Source organism: Neophocaena asiaeorientalis, unplaced genomic scaffold (genome assembly GCF_003031525.2).
Source record: "Neophocaena asiaeorientalis asiaeorientalis breed wild unplaced genomic scaffold, Neophocaena_asiaeorientalis_V1.1 scaffold487, whole genome shotgun sequence".
Classification (NCBI taxonomy): Eukaryota; Metazoa; Chordata; class Mammalia; order Artiodactyla; family Phocoenidae; genus Neophocaena; species Neophocaena asiaeorientalis.
Genome location: NW_020173398.1, coordinates 1441859 through 1461927, shown reverse-complemented (window position 1 = coordinate 1461927; position 20069 = coordinate 1441859). Strand labels below are relative to the sequence as shown.

The 20069-nt window shown below is 41.6% G+C and overlaps 1 protein-coding gene and 1 pseudogene across 2 annotated transcripts in view; both read right to left on the bottom strand.

Annotated features, from left to right (window-relative positions):
- DENND5B (DENN domain containing 5B) overlaps window positions 1–20069 on the bottom strand; it is a 207139-nt gene that overhangs the window by 5083 nt on the left and 181987 nt on the right. For both annotated transcript variants that reach the window (XM_024747115.1, XM_024747113.1), the window contains 8 exons: window positions 15360–15488; window positions 13444–13565; window positions 10610–10755; window positions 8636–8754; window positions 7605–7792; window positions 3746–3828; window positions 3406–3532; window positions 1000–1174 (listed from right to left, as the gene is read on the bottom strand). In XM_024747115.1, the coding sequence (XP_024602883.1) occupies window positions 1000–1174; window positions 3406–3532; window positions 3746–3828; window positions 7605–7792; window positions 8636–8754; window positions 10610–10755; window positions 13444–13565; window positions 15360–15488 (1089 nt within the window). The remainder of the gene's footprint in view (window positions 1–999; window positions 1175–3405; window positions 3533–3745; window positions 3829–7604; window positions 7793–8635; window positions 8755–10609; window positions 10756–13443; window positions 13566–15359; window positions 15489–20069) is intronic.
- On the bottom strand, window positions 16863–18402 carry LOC112401061 (glucose-6-phosphate 1-dehydrogenase pseudogene; annotated as a pseudogene).

Sequence of the window (20069 nt, the reverse complement as noted above, 5' to 3'; positions counted from 1 at the left end):
GATAAAAGGAGATAAGGATCATACTCGAAAGGAACTTTAAAAAACACAGCTGAAATTGGGCAGCTTTTATTAAGAAGAAATACAGAACTTAGCTCAGTAAACCAGTTGTTTCAGGAGGACAGAATCTCAATCTTCAGTGTTTCCTGATTAAACTGACATGAGCTATCTGTCACTAAGTAGCTAAGACATCCTCACTGAGCACCTCTCGCTAAGCCTTCATGACAAGGCAGCTAGGCCATCCTGCACCTCTTGCTGGGGCTTCTAGGGGTTTAGAAGAAAACAAACATTGCACAGATAAAAAAATCTTCTAAAGAGCTATGTGGTTCATTTCTTACAATTCTGAGAGCCGTTTTAAAATTAATGGAGTGTACAGCTCCTATGCGTCATTTAAAAAAAAGAAAGGGGTAGGAAACTGTCTTAAGGAGAAGACTTTCCATAGCAAGAATTACTTAGTAAGAATTCCACAATGTATTAAAATTAAAGCAACATGGTAGCATATACACACTATACAAGCTCTATATAGGAAATATATATGTGTGAATGTGCTGGTGTGTCTAATTATCTACCAATCTACCTATTACTTATCCACCCACCTCTGGTGCAGTACTGTGTAACGGTTCAGAGCTTTGGGCTCTGGAGTGCGACTAGGTGTAAATCTTGGCTTTGCTTCTTTCTAGCTGTGTGACCTTGGGAAAGTTTGTTAACTTACCCGTGCCTCTTCTACTTTCTATTTTCTCATCTGTACAGTGGGGATATCGCTTGCTACTTCATGCAGTGGTGGTGGTAAAGTGACAGGAGGGTTAAATAAGATAATGTACGTGAAGTACTGAACATACTGCCCAACACATAGCAAGCACCCAATAAACAGGAGTCCCATAAAATTTGGTACGAAAGAAACCCACGGGAGAGCTTTGGAAGGGGCATGATCTGGTATAATCTTTTCTAAATTCTTGCTCAGCATGTGACAAAGACAGGGAAAGTCAAGAACTGGCTTAATACCGTGTTCCAAGGCAAACTAAAATCTGGAATTTGCCGTCCTTCCCAATGTTCCTGGGTGCAGTATTAATAGCATTTACATAGTGGCAGAAGGTTTTGCAGGATGATTTCTGAATGAGGACATCATCTTCATTGTCTAGAATCTGGTCAGTTGTTTCAAAATAGGCAACTGCTCTCTCTGGAGAAGGAAGTCAGAGTCATATCACAATACACATAATACTTCAAATAAAAAAAGATGAATCACTTGGTTTATCCTGGAAATACTAACGACACTTTGCATTATAGCCAGCCTTAAAACCAAAACCATTACTTTATCCTGGTTTCACAATAAATTCTAGAGGCCCATGTTTCACGGTAGAACAATATGCTCCCAGGAGTCTATTTTCTAATCTAGACTGCATTCCAGACGGTTGGAACGTTTACTCTCTTTAGAATACCTTCAAGAAATGGCAGTTGACAGCAAAGAAAAAAACCCCCATGAACTTGTCTGTTAAGACTGGAGCCTTCTAAGAGTAAGTAGCAAAGACATGGTAGCCATTGAGGTGGCACCCTCTGTTCTAGTTATAGAATGGCTGGCTAACACTGTGCAACAAAATCCTTGAAATGGAACTGCTTCAGTAAATCTGAGGAAGAGGGACTTCCCTGGTGGCGCAGTGGTTAAGAATCCGCCTGCCAATGCAGGGGACACGGGTTCAAGCCCTGGTCCGGGAAGATCCCACATGCCATGGAGCATCTAAGCCCGTGCACCGCAACTACTGGGCCTGCGCTCTAGAACCCGTGAGCCACAACTACTGAGCCCGCGTGCTACAACTACTGAAGCCCGTGCGCCTAGAGCCCGTGCTCCACAACAAACAGAAGCCACGGCAATGAGAAGCCCGCGAACCGCAACGAAGAGTAGCCCCCGTGTGCCACAACTAGAGAAAGCCTGTGTGCAGCAACAAAGACCCAACACAGCCAAAAATAAATAAATTTATTAAAAAAAAAAATCTGAGGAAGAGTTATGTATATACATATCAGAAGCAGGAGCAGTAAGAGTCTATGCATTCCAAAAGAAAAAAAACCAGGGCTTCCCTGGTGGCCCAGTGGCTGAGAGTCTGCCTGCCGATGCAGGGGATGCGGGTTCGTGCCCCGGTCTGGGAGGATCCCGCATGCCACGGAGTGGCTGGGCCGTGGGCCGTGAGCCGGGGCCGTTGAGCCTGCTCGTCCGGAGCCTGTGCTCCACAACAGGAGAGGCCACAACAGTAAGAGGCCCACATACCGCAAAAAAAAAAAAAGAAAAGAAAAAAAACCAACCCACCCTAGGGGGCCTAGCTCTGTCAACTTTCCTTTCTTTGTCGAAAAGTTATTGGATAAAATCAACTACTTCATCCAGGCCTTGTTTACAAACATGAAATGATTAATTTCCCTGTGAAAGAAACTGGGAATTGTAGAAGAAGCTGCATAGCAAAATAAAGAATACAAAGTTTAGCGAGCTAGAGCAGTACATTCCGGTAGAACCTTCCATGATGATGAAAATATTCTACATCTGCAAGGTCCAATTCTACAGCCACTAATAGGGCTGGTGTGACTGAGGGAGTGAATTTTAAACTTAATTTAAATTAAGCCAATTTAAATAGCCACATGTGACTACTGGTTACCATACTGGACAGCACAGAACTAGAGTGATCCTTTTAAAACATAGATTATATCATGTCATTCCTTAGCTCCAGGCGTTCCAAGGACTTCCCATACCATTCAGTATAAAGAACAAAGTGCTTCCAGAGGCCTAGAAGGCCCTTCACAACCGGCTCTGGCAGTAAACACCCTCTCCTCCAAATCCCAGCCCCTCTCCCTCACTCTGCTCCGGTCCCACCGACATGCCTGCTGCTCCATGCAAGGCCAAGCACAGCCCCACCCTGCTCTGCTGGGGTGCTTCTTTCAGCCTCCAGTGCCCTCTTCCCCGTATTCACAAGGCTCACTTCCTTGAAGTCTTTGCTTAATGTTACCTTGTCAACAAAGTCTATAAGCACCCCCATTAAAAGAGTGCCCCCACTCCATTTCCTTTCACCTTGCTCTATTTTTTTCCGGATCAACGATGACCTTCCAATATATCAGATGAATTGCATATCTGTTATGTTTTTGTGTATTGTTTGCCCCTACCAGATTATAAATTTGTCAACCATAGGAATTTCTGTGTTTTGTTTACTTTTATCTTTATGTATATCTTGAGCATCTAGAATACTGTTTAGAATATTGTGGACATTTATATATATTTGTTGACTGAATGAAAAGCACAGATACTGCTTATTTGATATTTACTTTTAAAAACATACACCCTTATCACTAACTTATTCACTCCAATCCCTGAGTTTGAGTTTTCTAAGAAACATTTTGATGACCTTATAACAACACACACCAGCTTTAATTTACCTATGAAGTCCCAGATGAAGACGTTCTTGTGAAAGATGCGAGCAGATTTGAAGCCATGGTGGAAAACTTGCTCAAGTGCTGCAACTAAGCCACTCTCTCCACACAGCAACACAGTGAGGCTTCCTCTCTGTGGAGCGCAACACACAGTGCCGGAGAATAAGCTCTTGCTCGATGTTTAGGAAAAATACTAGAGGAACAAGTGCTGAGAGTAGCAATGAAGCATTTTTTGCAGCTATTAGAAAGCTTACAAATTAAAATTAAAGCACCTTTTATTGCCTTATGTATCATGTATAAAGCAGCTTTAAAATCCTACCATATTAAGTTTTATAGCCCATCATACCTCTTTTTCAGGTTTGTGAAAATGTTTCACAATATTGTTCACAGCTTCTCCAATTCCTTCTTGGATCTGTCCAGCATTGGGTTCTAAAAAATAATCAATAATGGCTGAATTCTCATGCAAGGGAAATAAACCAAAGTACTACAGGACATCAACTGTGCCTGCCTGTGGTGGAAACACTTCACCAGAGTAGGCTGGCTTGTCAGGGTTCCGTGAAACTTGCCTTGGCCAGTTTGGCCAAGGGGGAGGCATATTGGCACAATGGAGTAGAAACCAAGAGACCCCCAAGATTCAAATCCCAGCCTTACCACTTGCAATCCATAACCTTGGTCAAATTATCTAACTTCCTCTGAGTTTGAGTTTCTTCAATCTATAACAGGGAAAACACACACCTCTTGGGTCACAGGGAAAAGTGAATGAGATCTTATGTGTAAGTCATCTGGCATGGTGCCTGTCACAAAGTGCTACTAGTCCTCAGATCTAAGGAGAGAGGTGGGAAAGACCCACAGCATCATCCCTCAGGTACCCCTTATCCCACCTACCTCCGAGTCCTTAGTAGGCACAGACTAAGGCTTCTGGAGCTCTGAATGTCTAATTTGGATCGTGTGCTTTGCTGTTGTCTTAAAAGTAAAAGGGTATATGTTTAAAGATGCCAGGTACATGGGGACACCCTGCCTCGAAGCCCAGAACTGTTTCTTTCTGGCCACTTAGTCCATCTGGGCACTGCTTCATTCTCTCAGACAGTACTTGCTTATCTAGGCCCCCTTCCTGAGGGGGAGCTTGGTGGGTTTCTTGAATGGAATCTAAAGCACCTTTGCCTCCCAAACCCCAAGAATGATTAAAAAAAAAAAAAAAAAAAAGGAGAAAAAGACGGAAAAGGAAGAAAGGTGGTAAACAGGTTTCATCCATGGATAGAAGTAAGTAACAAGAGAAAAATTAAATAATTGGTCTTTTCTTGTAGTGATTAACTCTTAAATCAAACTCACATATCACACTATAAATGACATGCTATACAGTCTAGAATTTAAGAATCTTTAAATTCATACTGCTGGAGGATTTCTTGCATAAGACATTTTCCAGGTAAGACTCAAGTAAGTTTTCTCTATACCAATGCAAAAAAGTTGTTAAAATGGAAACCTCTTATAATTGAAGGACTGATACTGTGTCATCTCCAGCTCCTAGTAATCTTTTTACTTGTAACTTTCTCTTTTAAACATGAAGATCTACGTTGAAATCTTTTATTCATTTCGAATGAACCCTGTGCTGATCAGCATTACTTTGAAACCAATTTAAAATGTTTAGTTCTCTAAATATCACCTTGCACACACTGTGAAAAAAACACCACGGTACCCATCTCTGAGTTTCACATTATTTAAAATTTTCTGCTTAATGAGAAAGAAAATATGACTGGAAGCGGGGGATAAGGCCTCTCAAAACATTAATACCCCATAAAATTGGACTGATTCACAAGTTGTAATAATTTGGAAGGACTGAACTGAAATCCACTTTTTAATTTTAAATCAGCATAGCTGAGGTATTACATACAATAAATTCACCAATTTTAAGTGTGTAATTTGATGAGTTTTGACAGATGTATAGACATATAACCATCACCACAAACATAATATAGAAAATTTCCATCAACCCAAAAAGTTCCCCCATTCCCCTTTTCAGTCAATCCCCTTCCCCAGCTCATAACCCCTGTCAACTGCTGATCTGCTTTTCATCGTTATTATATTGGCTTTTCCAGAATTTAATACAAATGGAATCATATAGTGTCTGGTCCTTTGTGTCTGGTTTCTCTCACCTGGCATAATAGTTTTGATTCATCCGTGATGCTAGATATATCCACAGTATTGCTGAATAGTATCCCATTGACTAGATCTACCACTATCTGCTTCTCCACTCACCAGCTGGTGGACACTGGGGTTGCTTCCATTTTGGCTATTATGAATAAAGCTGCTAGCAGCATTTGAGTACAAGTCTTGGTGTAGATATATGTATTCATTTCTTTGGGGTATATATCTAGAGTGGGACTGCTGGGTCAAGTGTATGGTTAGTATGTGTATATCTTTTTTTTTTTTTTTTTTTTTAGTATGTGTATATCTTTAAAAGAAATTGCCAAATGTTTTTTTCCTTTTGCATTCCCACTGACAATATATGAATATTCCACTGTTCTCTACCCTTATTTTAGCTCTTCTAGTGTGTGTGTAAGTTTACTTCTGAAGGCAGAGAAGAATTATGAATACAGGGAATCATTTGAGAAAGAATAATTTTACATTTTAGACTGTATCATTCTAATAGCTAATACATTACTATGTACTAAGAAATGGATATGGAATAATAATAGCTAAGGAAGCTGCTTTGTTAGCTAACTAAGGACCTCTTAGGTACCTCTTATTCTACTCATGGTTACTGTCTATAAACTGAAGTAAAACCACTTCACTGATAAACTTCTGTGATTTTTCACTAAATCATACTGCCTCTTTATTAGTTTTCTGTGGTTCTGGTACTAGGTTACCACAAATTTGGTAACGTAAAAAAGCAGAAATTTATTCTCCCACAATTCCAAAGGCAAAAGTCAGAAATCAGTATCACCAGGCAGAAGTCAAGGTGTGGACAGGGCTGCACTTCCTCTGGAGGCTCAGTGGAAGAAGCTGCTCCTTGCCTCTTCAAGCTCTGGTGGCTCTGGCATTCCTTGGCTTGTGGCCGCATCACTTCAATTTCTGCCTCCATCTTTCTATTGTCTTCTCCTCTGTGTGTGTCTAATTTCCTTTTGCCTCCCTCTTATAAGAATACATGTGATTGCATTTAGGGCCTACCTGGATAATCCAGGATAATCCCCCCATCTCAAGTTCCTTAACTTAATTATATTTGCCAAGACCCTTTTTCTAAATAAAGTAACATTTACAGATCCCAGGGATTAAAATCTGATACCCCTGGGAGACATTATTCAGCCTATTAAAGACCACATTAGTATAAATTAGAAGTTTATTGTACTATTCAAAATGGCATATGAACATAGTATCCTATCCACAGAATTCACTTTTTTATAGTATTTTGTTTTATCACTTCTACAGGAAGTTGGGGGTGGGGTAGGGAGAGGAATTTTTAGAATTCCTCTTAGAAAAAGGGGCTCTGGATAACTAGATGTAGGAGTACTGTAACATGTAACTGTCCTTATTCCTCCTTCAAGTTTCAGGCAAGATATTATTTATTCATACTTCCAAAGCTTAATTAAAACAGAAGCAGGCAGTTTTTGTTGGATTTTAGCATCTAAATTCTTCAGGGGCTTTTAACTATTTGTTAATGTCCTGCTTTATTTTTCCTCCTTTTTTCTCTCCCCATTCTTTTTTTTTTTTTAATTATTTTATTTTATTGGCCTCGTTGGGTCTTTGTTGCTGCGTGTGGGCTTTCTCTACTTGTGGTGAGTGGGGGCTACTCTTCGCTGCACGCAGGCTTCTCATTGTGGTGGCTTCTCTTGTTGCAGAGCACGGGCTTCAGTAGTTGTGGTGCATGGGCTTCAGTAGTTGTGGCACGCGGGCTCAGTAGTTGTGGCTTGCAGGCTCTAGAGCGTAGGCTAGGTAGCTGTGGCGCACGGTCTTAGTTGCTCTGCGGCATGTGGGATCTTCCCTAGCCAGGGCTCAAACCCGTGTCCCCTGCATTGGCAGGTGGATTCTTAACCACTGCGCCACCAGGGAAGCCCTCTCTCCCCACTCTTAAAGCCTTTCTCTCAAATTAATTTTCCTCAGCTTTTTTCTTTTCAATCTCCTTACCGTAATTCATTAATTCAACAGTTTTCTATGAAATGGCTACATGATGCCTGCAACATGACACACTGGAAAATAAAAAAACTATTTACTGGTAGTTTTTCCTGTCAGTGAAGTGATGCTTAGTCTCCTGGCCATGGTGGGTGACTTCTGCTGGGGTGGAGTCCGACACTGCTTCACTAGATCCTCATCTGCTGCTGATGTCATCAATTCTCCAATGAGAATTCTCTCCAGGCTTCCATCATCAATGCCTTTCCCCAGCCACCGCCCGCATGGGAACCTGGTAGGACAGAAACAAACTTCAGAATCACCAATATCTTACTAGCTTTAATTAGAATTTTTAAATGGCACCATGGGTGAAGCCCATCATTTTAGTGCCTGTGGGTTGCTTTTTTCATTATGAAAAATTTCAAACACATAAAAAAGTAGAAAAGATAAGAGACACCCATATTCTTATGACTTAAACATAACATTTTGCCATATGCTTCATTTTTATTTTTTGTTAAAAGTATTTTAAAGTAAATTACAAACAACAGGACATTTTACTCCCAAGCACTTTAGTATGAGTCTCTGAAAACTAAAGATATTCTCTCTTATATAAAGAGAATAAATTGTTATCATCAAGTTAAAATAATTCTTTAATATTTTCTCATACCTCGTCTGTATTAAAATTCTGGGGTTAGTTTCAACAACAATATCTTCAAACTAGATGCTAATGTGGGAGTTAAGTTACAGGAGAAAAGAGGAGAATGTTCTCAAAGAAGAGTGCTGGCTTTGCCCAGGAGCATCTGAAACAGCCCTTTCCTCTTACTGACATTATTTTAAGCTTCTTTTTTGTTTCCTTTTTTTTTTTTATCAGACTTCCACCAATCATTTTCAACATTTGTGGACTAAGCATTAGCAGCAAACACAATCAGTTTCTTAAAAGTATTTTGGGGACAATTTTGTATTTGGAACAAAATAACACAATTTTGTTATGACATAAACAGAAACAAAACAACCCAAAAAACTAAACTAAAATTCAGAAGGCAGCGGGAAAGCTTTGGAATGAAAATAATTCTCAAACTTTTTCTTGTCTAAAGAGTCTTAAAAGAAGTGTGAGCTCCCAAGGACATTTACTTACCTGTATGTATGTCCTGTGATTTCGTTTCTGACCATGACACAATCCACTAGCCATTTGGCTAACAGTCCTGAGTTATCGTGACCAATCTGAACAGTAGTCAGCTTCCCCAGGTTCTGGCACTGCAGGGACAGGACCACAGGTTACTCAGTACCTGATCCCTTCCTGCTACCTCTCAGCTTTAGCAGTGGTGCCATGGTTCCATCCAATTTAACAACTGCGGAGGACCTACTCTGCATAATGTGTTCTGCTGTGCACTAGAGAAAAATATTCACACCTAACAGATCCCTTCTAATGAGACAGGAGCCATAGGAACATTAACTATCAAATGAGAGGGACTGCACAATGCCCTAGAGTAGAGATGTAAACAGGTACTTGAAGAACACTGGGGAAAGAACGATGATTTCTAATTGGAGAACCCAGAAACATTGCAGAGTCAGTGATTTGTGCCTATGAAGGATGAGAAGAATCTCAAGAAGTGGGAAAAGGATGCTGTTTAGATTTAGATGCAGAGAGGTCAGAGAAACAATTATAGATACAAAAAATCACCAACATGACTAGTTTTCTGCTTCTAATAAAATACTAAGGCAGAACTGACTTCAAACCTCACCTAGAAGTCTTTGAAGCTGTTGTTAAAAAGAAAAAAAAAACCAAAAAAAAACATAGTTATCAGTGTCCTTCCTGACCCATTGTGGACAAATACAAAAGAAAGTGATGATAATAGGAATGGTGAAAATAAATGTCAACTAAATTCTGACTTTTAAATTCTGATAAAAGATCATAGACCCCAGACATAGACCCGAGATCTGGGGTCTACCCCAGACATAGACCCCAGATCATAGACATCAGAACTATGAGTTCTCAAAGCCCTTGACGTCTTTGAATCACAGCGATCTAGGTGAGGGAGGATGGCATCTTGACTTAGTTGTGGCAGCAGAGATGGAAAGAAGTAGGCAGATGTGAGAGTCTAGAAACAGCAATGATGGGACTTACAATGCAGTTTATGTTCCGTACTTGGTAGTCGAAGAAAAGCCAAGGATTTTAATCTTTTATATACAGATGGCTGTGACCCCACTAGATAGATAGTGTCAAAATTAGCTCTTGGGCAGTGTTATGACTCTGAGTGGAAACTGCTATACCTAGACTCCAAGGAACATGAGAACAGGACATTTCAGTTAGCACCATTTCCCTCCTGAAGCAAGAACAGCTGTTTGCCTTCTTCCTGCATGTGAGGATCAACCAGCATGTGGGCTCAAAAGTATGGGAATACTTCACCAGGTAAGACCTGAAAACTGACTACCATAGTGAAAGGTATATTTTTGCAAAATCACTTTATAAATATCACCACGCGGTCTAAAAACCAAAAGCATGGATAGCAGTTCCCCCGTCCCTTTGTCTAGGTTCAGGTAGGGTGAATTTACAGTTTGGAAGAGAACCACTGTGAGGAAAGCATTACTTGAATGTTCTCTACTTGCCAGGTTCCGTGCTAGGCACTGGGAATTATGGAATAGGACCTGGCAAAGCCCCAGAGTGCACCATTATGAGTGGAAAAATAGAGCTTAACAATTAAAATAACAATAAAAATACAAAAATTCACGTGTTCAAGACAACTTTAGGTATATAATCCCCAAAATCATCCTGCATGCTTAATTACTCCTTTATATTATTTGACTCAAGGAAAAATGAAAAAGTGAAACTGGCATCGTTGTGTAGAACTATGTATGACACTTTGTGCTAAGAAAGGTATTAGCTGGGCTTCCCTGGTGGCGCAGTGGTTGAGAGTCCGCCTGCCAATGCAGGGGACACGGGTTCGTGCCCCAGTCCGGGAAGATCCCACATGCCGCGGAGCGGCTGGGCCCGTGAGCCATGGCTGCTGAGCCTGCGCGTCCGGAGCCTGTGCTCCGTAACGGGAGAGGCCACAACAGTGAGAGGCCTGCATACCGCAAAAAAAAAAAGAAAGGTATTAGCTGAACTTACTTCAAAGGTCATTTCGAGGAGATTTTTGGGAATCTGCATTACTCCCGTGTCTCCTAGTTCTCCTGATACACAGATCCAAGGGTTCGATGTGATGATCGCATTGCTCAGCTTTTTGATGGGAATGATCACTGACCTATACGGAATCACTGGAAGAAAAATGCTGAAATTAATACAGAATTACAACAAAATTCTCCTGATAACAAAACAAATATACATTAAGAACTCGGCTGGCTTTCACAGATAATTTGCTTTTTAATGATCTATCAAGATGTACTTAAACAAAAAGATAGATCATAACCTCCCCCAGTCTAGAAAGATGAGGTCTGGTTTATAAGCCAAAAGTCCCAATATTTGTGGTTTCCACACATATACATCACCATGTGTACATGACATGCTTATCATCACCACTACATTTATAAACAATGTCAGGCATTATTAGCACCAGAATCTCTGAGGACATAAACAGTGACTGTGCTATATAGTGTTTTCATTGTTTTAATGTTTTTTTATTAATTTTGTCCCAGAATCGAGTATAAATGAGCACGGTTACTGGTATGGTTTCATATAAAAAAAGGTGGTAGATGACTTCTTGGATAGTATCCTCTTGTTGCTGATTTTCTTGGCCAACCCTTAAAAGCACTGCACTTCAGAACTTTCCCATCCCAGTTTTACAGTCCAATATGCAAAGCCAAGAATAATAAACAACAGCACCTCCATTCTGGACATAATATGAAGTCTATAAACTACAACTTGGAAAGGTGACTCATGTACAAGAGGTGCCCCAGGGAAAGAATCAGGATATGGAAAGGGATCTGTAAGAAATCTTTCGCCTCTGAAGGCTCTTCAAAAGGCACACCACTAGATGTCACTGTCCTATCACCATCCTTTGCTCAAATGTGGAAACCACCCAGGCATTACACATACCTCCATTTCCTTTAAAAAATGGGGATGTCTCACACACATTAGCATATTTTTATCCCTCAGAGCCATACTTTTTTTTTGTTTTTAAAGCAGGGTAGAATCAATATTTTGGTTGGTATTCTCAGGGTTTCTGTTCATTCAGCCACAGGAGAGCTAATAGAAAGCCCTCCTTGAAAGAACTACACGTAGAATTAAAAACATTTACTGGACAAGAGGCTCAGATACAGCCTCACAATAGAAGCTCATGCTTCAATGTGCTCTTAGATGAGCAAAATGAATGGGATAAATGGTTCATTTCCCTAACTTTACATAGACGACTTTCTTTTGGGTGAATAACCTCCCTTTCTGTCCTTTTATTTTGGCTGAAGGAAAGGAAAATGTCAGAGGGAAGGCCATACTTTCATGGTTTAGTAATCATGAGACTCAAATGATTTTTGAAACTGAAAGCAGAAGAGGTTAGTGCAAGATGTTATTTTAGGCCCCAGAGGCTACTTTCATTTCTTTCACTGACAGGATTAGAAAAGCTACCGAATAAGGCCTGTTTAAGGTCAGCAGTTCTGTGGCTGCAAAGGGCTCACAGATGCACAACAATGATTTCATAAAGTAGAAAAAGAGCAATATTATTAAACTCAGAATATTTATTTCATGAAGTATTTCGATTCCTCTAACTGAAAGAGTTCCTCAGATGAAGAGAAATCTGCATATATGGGGAGGAACTTAGGATCCTAACTCTTCTCTTTCAAAACTGTATATAACACCTTAGTTTCTAGTAAACTAATAGTAGCTTGAAAGATAATACAGGTTGTCCCAATAACCATTCCAACTCCATTTTCCCCTTGTCTGCCTCTACCAGAGACTTCGAAGGCCAAAACCTACACAACTGTGCCCAGTGAAATATTGGTGATATTTATTGAGATTTCTTAGAAAACTATGTTTTTCTAGCACAGATTCTAACCCCTCTTCCCTGGCACTCCTTCCCTCTTTGGGCTGGAGGGTAGACTGAGAACAGCCATCGCTGGAGGCGATTAGCACGCACTGATAACTGTCAAAGAGCCTGGGTCCGTGATAGCACTGTGGACTGCCTACCCCAAGACTTATCACTGTGTAAGAAAATTAAAACAACCGATTTCTTTAAACCACTATTTTCCAAGCTTCTGATACTTGCAGCTGAATAAAACTGCTGATACAAGTAAAAATTCTCCAAAGTAGGGAAGGGGACGCACTGCAACAGAATAAATGCTGTAATTCAATTTATCAAAAACACATCTCCAATCATCATTTCCTCCCTCTATAGACCTACAACACCCAGCAAGATCCTGAAGTCTTTCTGAATCTTCAAAGTTTAATGATGCTCAGTTATATAAGTTTATTATCATATACCGATTCTTTGAATGTATGTGTTTCAGGTAAGATATTGGAATATTTGTTTAATAAAACATTTTCCTTTACATCCATCCCAATTCCTACTGCAGACTGGGTTTCCTGGGAAGCGGACTCTGAGTCAGAAATTAGTATGCAGAATGTGAGGAAGAAAGCATGATGGGCTGAGGCAGAAACTGAGCTCTGATGCTGTGAGTGCTCAGCTGGTCCCACAGTGAGTTCTGGGACAGCCCATGGATCAGGCAGGGATGCTGGCCAGCTCTGGTAGGAGGGATAGCTTCAGGTAAGGTAGTTTTCTTTGGTGAGACACTCCCCACAGGAGCTGACAGCTGAGGGTGGTCTTCCAGCAGCATCTCCGGCTGCTGGGGCACAACCTTCATTCATAAATGGAGATGGGGTAGGGCGGGGGTGGTGGTGGATGTCACAGTGTGTGACTCACTGTACTGTGATATGTCTCGTTTTAAAAACTATAAACCTTATTCCATTAGTCAACTGAGCAACTCTTCACTTAACAGTCAATTCTCCAGACTTACTGATAGTGGTGAACACACTGGTGAAGCAGAAATAGTCCACAGCATTGAGGGAAAGAAGATGGTAAAGAAACTGCTCTCTTTCTTCTTCACAACGTAGAAAAGCATAACGTTTATAAAGCTTCCTAGGAAAGGGTAAGACAAGCACAAAATAATAGTATAGTATATTTTTCATTCTGTCTTTCACTAAAAATAAACATTTCCACTTAGACAAACTATGGGTAGAAACTTTAATCTAGAAAGAACAGACAATTCACAAAAATGAACACATATACAGTTAATAACAAATTTAAATCTATTTAGTAATTAAAGAAATAACCTGCCACGAATCCATTTTGTCTCTCAAAGTAATAAAGATTTAAAAGTGATGACCACTGCTGATGGGGGGTGGGGGGTGGCAGTGAATAATAAAAAGTGGAACTGAAAATTTCAGAAAAGCAATTTGTTGGTAATAATTATTTTGAACCAGTCATATTCTTTGACTCATTAATTTTACTTTAAGGGCTCAGTCCTAGGGATATAATATGAAATGTGGGCAAAGATTTACTCACAAATGTCCACTTGAATATTATGTGTAAAAGTAAAAATATATCATTGTATACCCATTAAAAATAAAGTTTAGGAAGAGTTTTAACAAAAACAAAACTACTACTCCCAAAAATAATAAATAACTTTTTATTAAGCACTTACATTTAAGCATTTTCCAAGTATTTAAAAATTATTAATATATTTAATTCTCGTGACCACGAGAGGTAAGTCTATTAGCATTCTCCTTTTGTAGATGAGGAAAACAGAGATACAGTGAAGTTAAGTATCTTGTCTAAGGCTATTCAAATAGTGCATAGTAAAGGTAGTATTTGAACACAGGCATTCAGATTTCAGAGGCTAAATCCTTACGATATAGAAAATGTTATGGTATAATATTAAGCCAAAAAAAGATGATGCTGAATTGCAAATACAGTATAATCTTAACTAAGAGAACATGTACAGAAGTACAGAAGAAAACATGTGAAATACTTAGTCGTCACCTTTATGTAGTAAGATTTTAAATGATTATCATTTTCTTCTTTGTACTTTGGCCACAAAGGGCAAGTGACTTATGGGTGGGGATAAGGTGTGGGGAGAGTAATCAGTTTTAAGAGAACAAGGTCAGGTTCACAGACTGTACTTCACATCATGCACTCTTTATCAAAGCTATTCTTTGGACATTAAGACTCATCCTAAAATGCTCCAGAGAGTAACTTAACCCAACAGTGATATGTACAAATGCAAAATCACAAAAAGAATTGGGTTTTGGTGGCATTCCAACACTGTCACGTTTGAGGTCTCTGTTGAATTCTTTGCATACCTTTGGTCTAAGAGAACTCAAAGTCCTCAACCTTCAAATTAGCTCTACTATACATATTAGCTGGATGACGCATTTCATCCAAGGTTTCTTGATGGGGTAAAGGGAAACTATCAAAACAGTTAACAATTAACTAATACGCACTTGACTGGTTTCCTGGCTCTAAACTACTAAATGTAAGTATTAGCAAGACTCTCAGAGAAGCCCTTTCCTGTGGACCTTTTTATTTTTTTACCACTCCTGGTTTTGCTGTGACCTTTAGAATATGATATACGGTTTACATAAATTCCACCCATCTTTTGGATGTTACTATCAGCTGTGGGACTATTAGCTTGTGTTCTCAACAGAGTAGCACAATCTGCCCCTTGGCTCTGAAATCTGTACCCTCCCAGATATAATCAAATAGGAGGTCATGACACAGAGTTTCTGAAGCATGTGCCTGTTAGAAAGGAAGAGTTCATGTGCAGAGGAGTCAGCAACTCAGGCTGAAGAAAGCAGCTTGGCAGCCTATGCAATGTATTTTGTAAGCACACAGGTCACAGAAACAGAAATGCCTCAAGAGGCCATCTCTTACTTTGTGAGCAGTTGGTTAGAGAGCAACTGCTTGAGATGCTGGGACAAGAGCTTCTTTTCTAGAGACAATCTTATCCATGCTCGAGCTCGTCCGACATCAGTCTTGATCTCACTCATGTTTTGAATATGCCTAAAGAATAGTAAAACAGCAAAGATGTAAATCCTAAGGCTAACCTTGAACTGGAAAAGAAATGAAGAGTTACAGCACCTTGCACAGAAAAGTTATTTTGTACTTAGAGGAAGCAACAGGCAACACACAATTTATGTTGATTAAACTTCAAGTGTTCCACCTGAATCACGAAATTAGTCCAACATCAGAATTACTATTAAAACACAAGCACACAGGCAATATCCTAAGATAAAGCATTTAACACTCATTCACACTTTCAGGTTTTATTTATTCTTGTTTCAGGCTCATAGATACCTATAAACGGGCACTTGCTTACTCCTGACACTCAGAAAAATAAAAGCAATAAAACAGGCTGAATATTCAAGTTCTTATTCAGAATAATTGTTCTACAGTTGAAGTATCTGCTACAACTTTAATCCACTGAATCGTTTTTCAAATTGCCCTGACAACATATGGAAAATATGAAATCGCATTTTCTATGGCATTAGAATACAAGCTGTACTATACTAATAAATTCAAAATTCTTAAACATTTGAGAGACTTAGGAAATTGTGTGGCCACAAACAAACTGTGTGGTCAACCCCCAAATGAATGTTACATATATGTATATATTAGTATTCTGTGTAGAAGTTGATGCCATACCCAGCAGGACTGAATTTATCTAATGATTCTCCTCCTAAGGAGAAAGAAGGATTGAGCAGGAAGGACAAGCCTAAGGGACAGGATAATTATAGAACCACTACAGTGACTCACTGAAAAGTCTTTGTGATTGTGACCCACCATCCCTTCCTTTGATTTTTTTTTTTTTAATGTACAGAATGACTCATCTCAGCTGTAATAAATATTGCAACAAACCCTTTTCTCTGATGATTCCAAGCATTCAGAGTAAGGAATATCCTCCCAGTAAAACACACACATTCTCTTTTCCCCCCCAGTTTTATTGAGGTATAATTGATACACGGCACTGTCTAAGTTTAAGGTGTACAACATAATGATTTGACTTATACAGATCATGAGGCCTATCACTTCCCCTCCCTGTGGCTCCTAACTCCAGGCCTCAGAAGAAGCCAGGATAGATGAAGAGCCACTCTCCTTCCTTCCACTGGGGCTCAGTCTTGTGGACAGAAGCTGGCTCAGTGGTGGCTGGGGATGGTCACAGCACGACTCTCCAAGGCTTGGTGGTTGAGGAATGCAGCTGGGCCCAAGGCAGCAGTGGCACAGGGTGGCCTAGGCCCGGGGCTGGTAACGTGAGGCTGACGTTTATGGTCCCAAAGTCCTCCTGAAGTGGGGTCAGACAGTGGGAAGGACAGAGAGACAGGGCCAAGGTGGGTGGGAGTGGGGACCAGGTGCTCAGGGCTCAGAGCTTGTGGGAGTTCACCCCTTGTAGGTCCCCTTGTATGGGAAGCCCACTCTCTTCATCAGCTCATCTGCCTCTGTGGGGCCTCAGCTGCTGTAGATGTAGGGGATGGGCTGGGGCTACTCCCATTCGATCTGGTGCAGCAGTGGTGTGAAGATGCACCAGGCCTGCTGGAGCTCATCACTGCACATAAAGTGCGTCTGGCTCCCAAAGAAGATGTCCAGGATGAGGCGCTCATATGCATCTGGGAGCTTCACGTTCTTGTACCTGCTGCCATAGGTCAGGTTCAGCATCGACTCCTCATGGTTGAAGAACATGCTGGGCTTCTTGGTCATCATCTTGGTGTACACGGCCTCGTTGGGCTGCACGCGGATCGCCAGCTTGCTGTGCTTGCACTGCTGCTGGAAGATGTCACCGGCCACGTCTCGGAACTGCAGAGGCACCTCAGCTTTGTGCTCATTCAGGGCTTTGCTGTAGCACAAGATGAAGGGCACCCGTCCCACCTCTGGTTCCCCACGTAGAGGATGACAGCTGCAAAGGTGGCGGTGGTGGAGCTGCGGGGCACCATGGGGTCGTCCAGGTACGCTTTGGTGGCCTCACCTTCTCCGTTGGGGTTCCCCACGTACTGGCCCAGGACCACATTGCTCGCCTGCGCCTCTGAGATACATTTCAACATCCTGACCTCTCATCACGGACGTCATCTGAGTCGGTGGAGACGGGCTTCTCCATGGTCACCAGACACACCATCTGCAGGATCTGACTTTCCATCACATCTCAGAGGATCCCAAAGTCATTGAAGTAGCCCCAGCAGCCCTCAGTGCCAAAGGACTCCTTGAAGGTGAGAATGACGTAGGACATGTTGTCACAGTTCCAGATGGGGCTGAAGATCCTGTTGGCAAACCTCAGAACCATGAGGTTCTGGGCCATCTCCTTGCCCATGTAGTGGTCGATGCGGCAGATTTGGTCCTCGTGAAACAGGGAGGAAATGTGGTTGGAACTCTGCAGGTTCCTCCCAAAGGGCTTCTCCATAATGATACAGTTCCAGCCTATCTGGCTCATGCAGGTCTTGTGGATGTTCTTGGTGACAGCCTCATAGGCTTTGCGGGGAAAGGCCAGGCAGAAGAGGCGGTTGGCTTACGTACCCTGGTGGAGGGTGTTCATGTGGCTGTTGAGGCGCTCATAGGAGGCTGCATCATCATAATGGCCAGTCACATAGGAGTTGCGGGCAAAGAACTCCTCCAGCTTGGGCTTCTGCTCTGGGGTAGCTTTGATGAATAGCTCGCTCCACTTGCGTGTACTGGCCACTGTGAGGTGGGAGAGGGTGTAGCCCATGATGAAGGTATCTTCTGGCAGAAGGCCACCCCAGAACAGCCACCAGATGGTGGCGTAGATCTTCCTCTTGGCCAGGTTGCTGGATGCGCCCGTGATGATGAAGATATGTGTATCAAACTGGTGGAAGGAATCACTTTGGTGCAGCTCTTCCCATAGTATCCCACACACCTGGGTCTGGTTCAGAGCCACCTGCTCTGCCATGACGCTCTCTGTGCTGGTTGCCGGGCTGCGGGTCACCTGTGGTCCCCAGCGCTGCTGTTCCATGTCCTGGATGCCTCGTGAGTGCCCATACATCTCCATACTGTTCGCGCAGGTCCACATCCCCGACCCACCCCGCCCCTGCAATTTGGCTTTCTTGCCAGCCCTGGGCAGAAGGGCTCCACGTCTGCAGTGTGGTCATGCCCCTCGACCCCATTTGTAGGCAGGCCTTCTGCAGCCCCACCCCCTCACCTCCTCGCCCCCTGGCCGTTGGTCACCTGCTCAGGTCAAACCAGCCCCATTAGGCAGCCTCGTTGTGGCTCCTCCCCCAGCAGGGGCAGGGTGGCTCGTCTGGCTGCTCGGGCTTCCCGTCTGGGGCAGCCTCCCTTGCGTCTGATCAAACACTCTCGATAAAATGTAAAGCATTATCACATCACACAAGTGAGGCTTAAAGAGATGGCTTAAGAACAAGTCAGAATGAGGATATAAAAGAAAATTCTGTTGCCGTTTCGTTAACCAACCTCACCTCTAAGAATTTTTTTCAGAAATTATGACAGACAATTTATCTTTAAAGGGCTAATACCATTACACACGGTCGTGAACGGAGAAAGCTGGTGTCAGGCAAGTTCCGCTTAGACCCTGGTTCTGGTGGTGGCGGCAGTGGTGGGATGACCCACACGGGCACCTCCAAAATGAGCCTAGGAAACAGCACTGGCTGTTCCTCAACTACTGACATTGCCCAAATGATGACACAGTTGACTAAAAGCAACAAGGGGGAAATGCTCAGGTATTTACCACTTAAAGTTCCACAGTATGTACAAGGTCCCCCCATGAGTGCAGTGCCAGGTTAGAGCTCACATGATCCAGGAATACCAAGTTGATCAAAGTGTATCCACCAGAAATGAATCTATATGAGGTTTGGTAAGTACGTATGTTGTATAATCTTTCCCTAAGTGTTCTTCCTACTCTAAAACAGTAAAGTCTACTGAAATTAGTTTCATGCTGGTCTTAAGTATCTGGAGACATGATAGGTGAAGAATGTCAAAATGGGAAATAAGTATTTGAAAAACAATGTTATGTTAAAGGAAAATGGGAAGGATTGGAATACATAAAGTGAAACCTCTTTTATTTAGGTGGCTATCAGCACTCCCATCATAAAAATGTTTGCACTAATTTTTGTTTATTTGTTTGTTTTTTTGTGTTCTTTTTGGCAGGAAGCATGGGAATTAGGAGATGAGGCCACCAGATTCTTCTCCTCAAGCCCCTTGTTCACTGGCACCAGGGAAATTACTCTGCCTAAAAGATTGCCTCCTAATGTAATTCCTTTGTCCCAGAATATTCAGAAGCTCACGGGATATAGCCTGAACTGCTCAGGCCCGCATTCAAGGCCCATTACCCCTTGGCCTCAACATATTTTCCTATTAAAAAATTCTATTCCAAGCAGTTAACTTATAAGACTCTGTATTTTATTACCTGAAGTACTTATTCTCTTCTAGCTTCCTTATTTGATTCTATTCATGTTTGAAATCCCAGCTTCTTCTAGAAAGTTTTCCTTGACCATGACAGCCTTCAATGACCTCTCTAATTTACGGAATTCTATAGTCTGATTTGCATTTATTGTGCATTACTACTTTTATCATTTTCTCTTGGTATACATTTTTCTCAGCTTGACAAAAGCTCCCTGAGAATGAGGA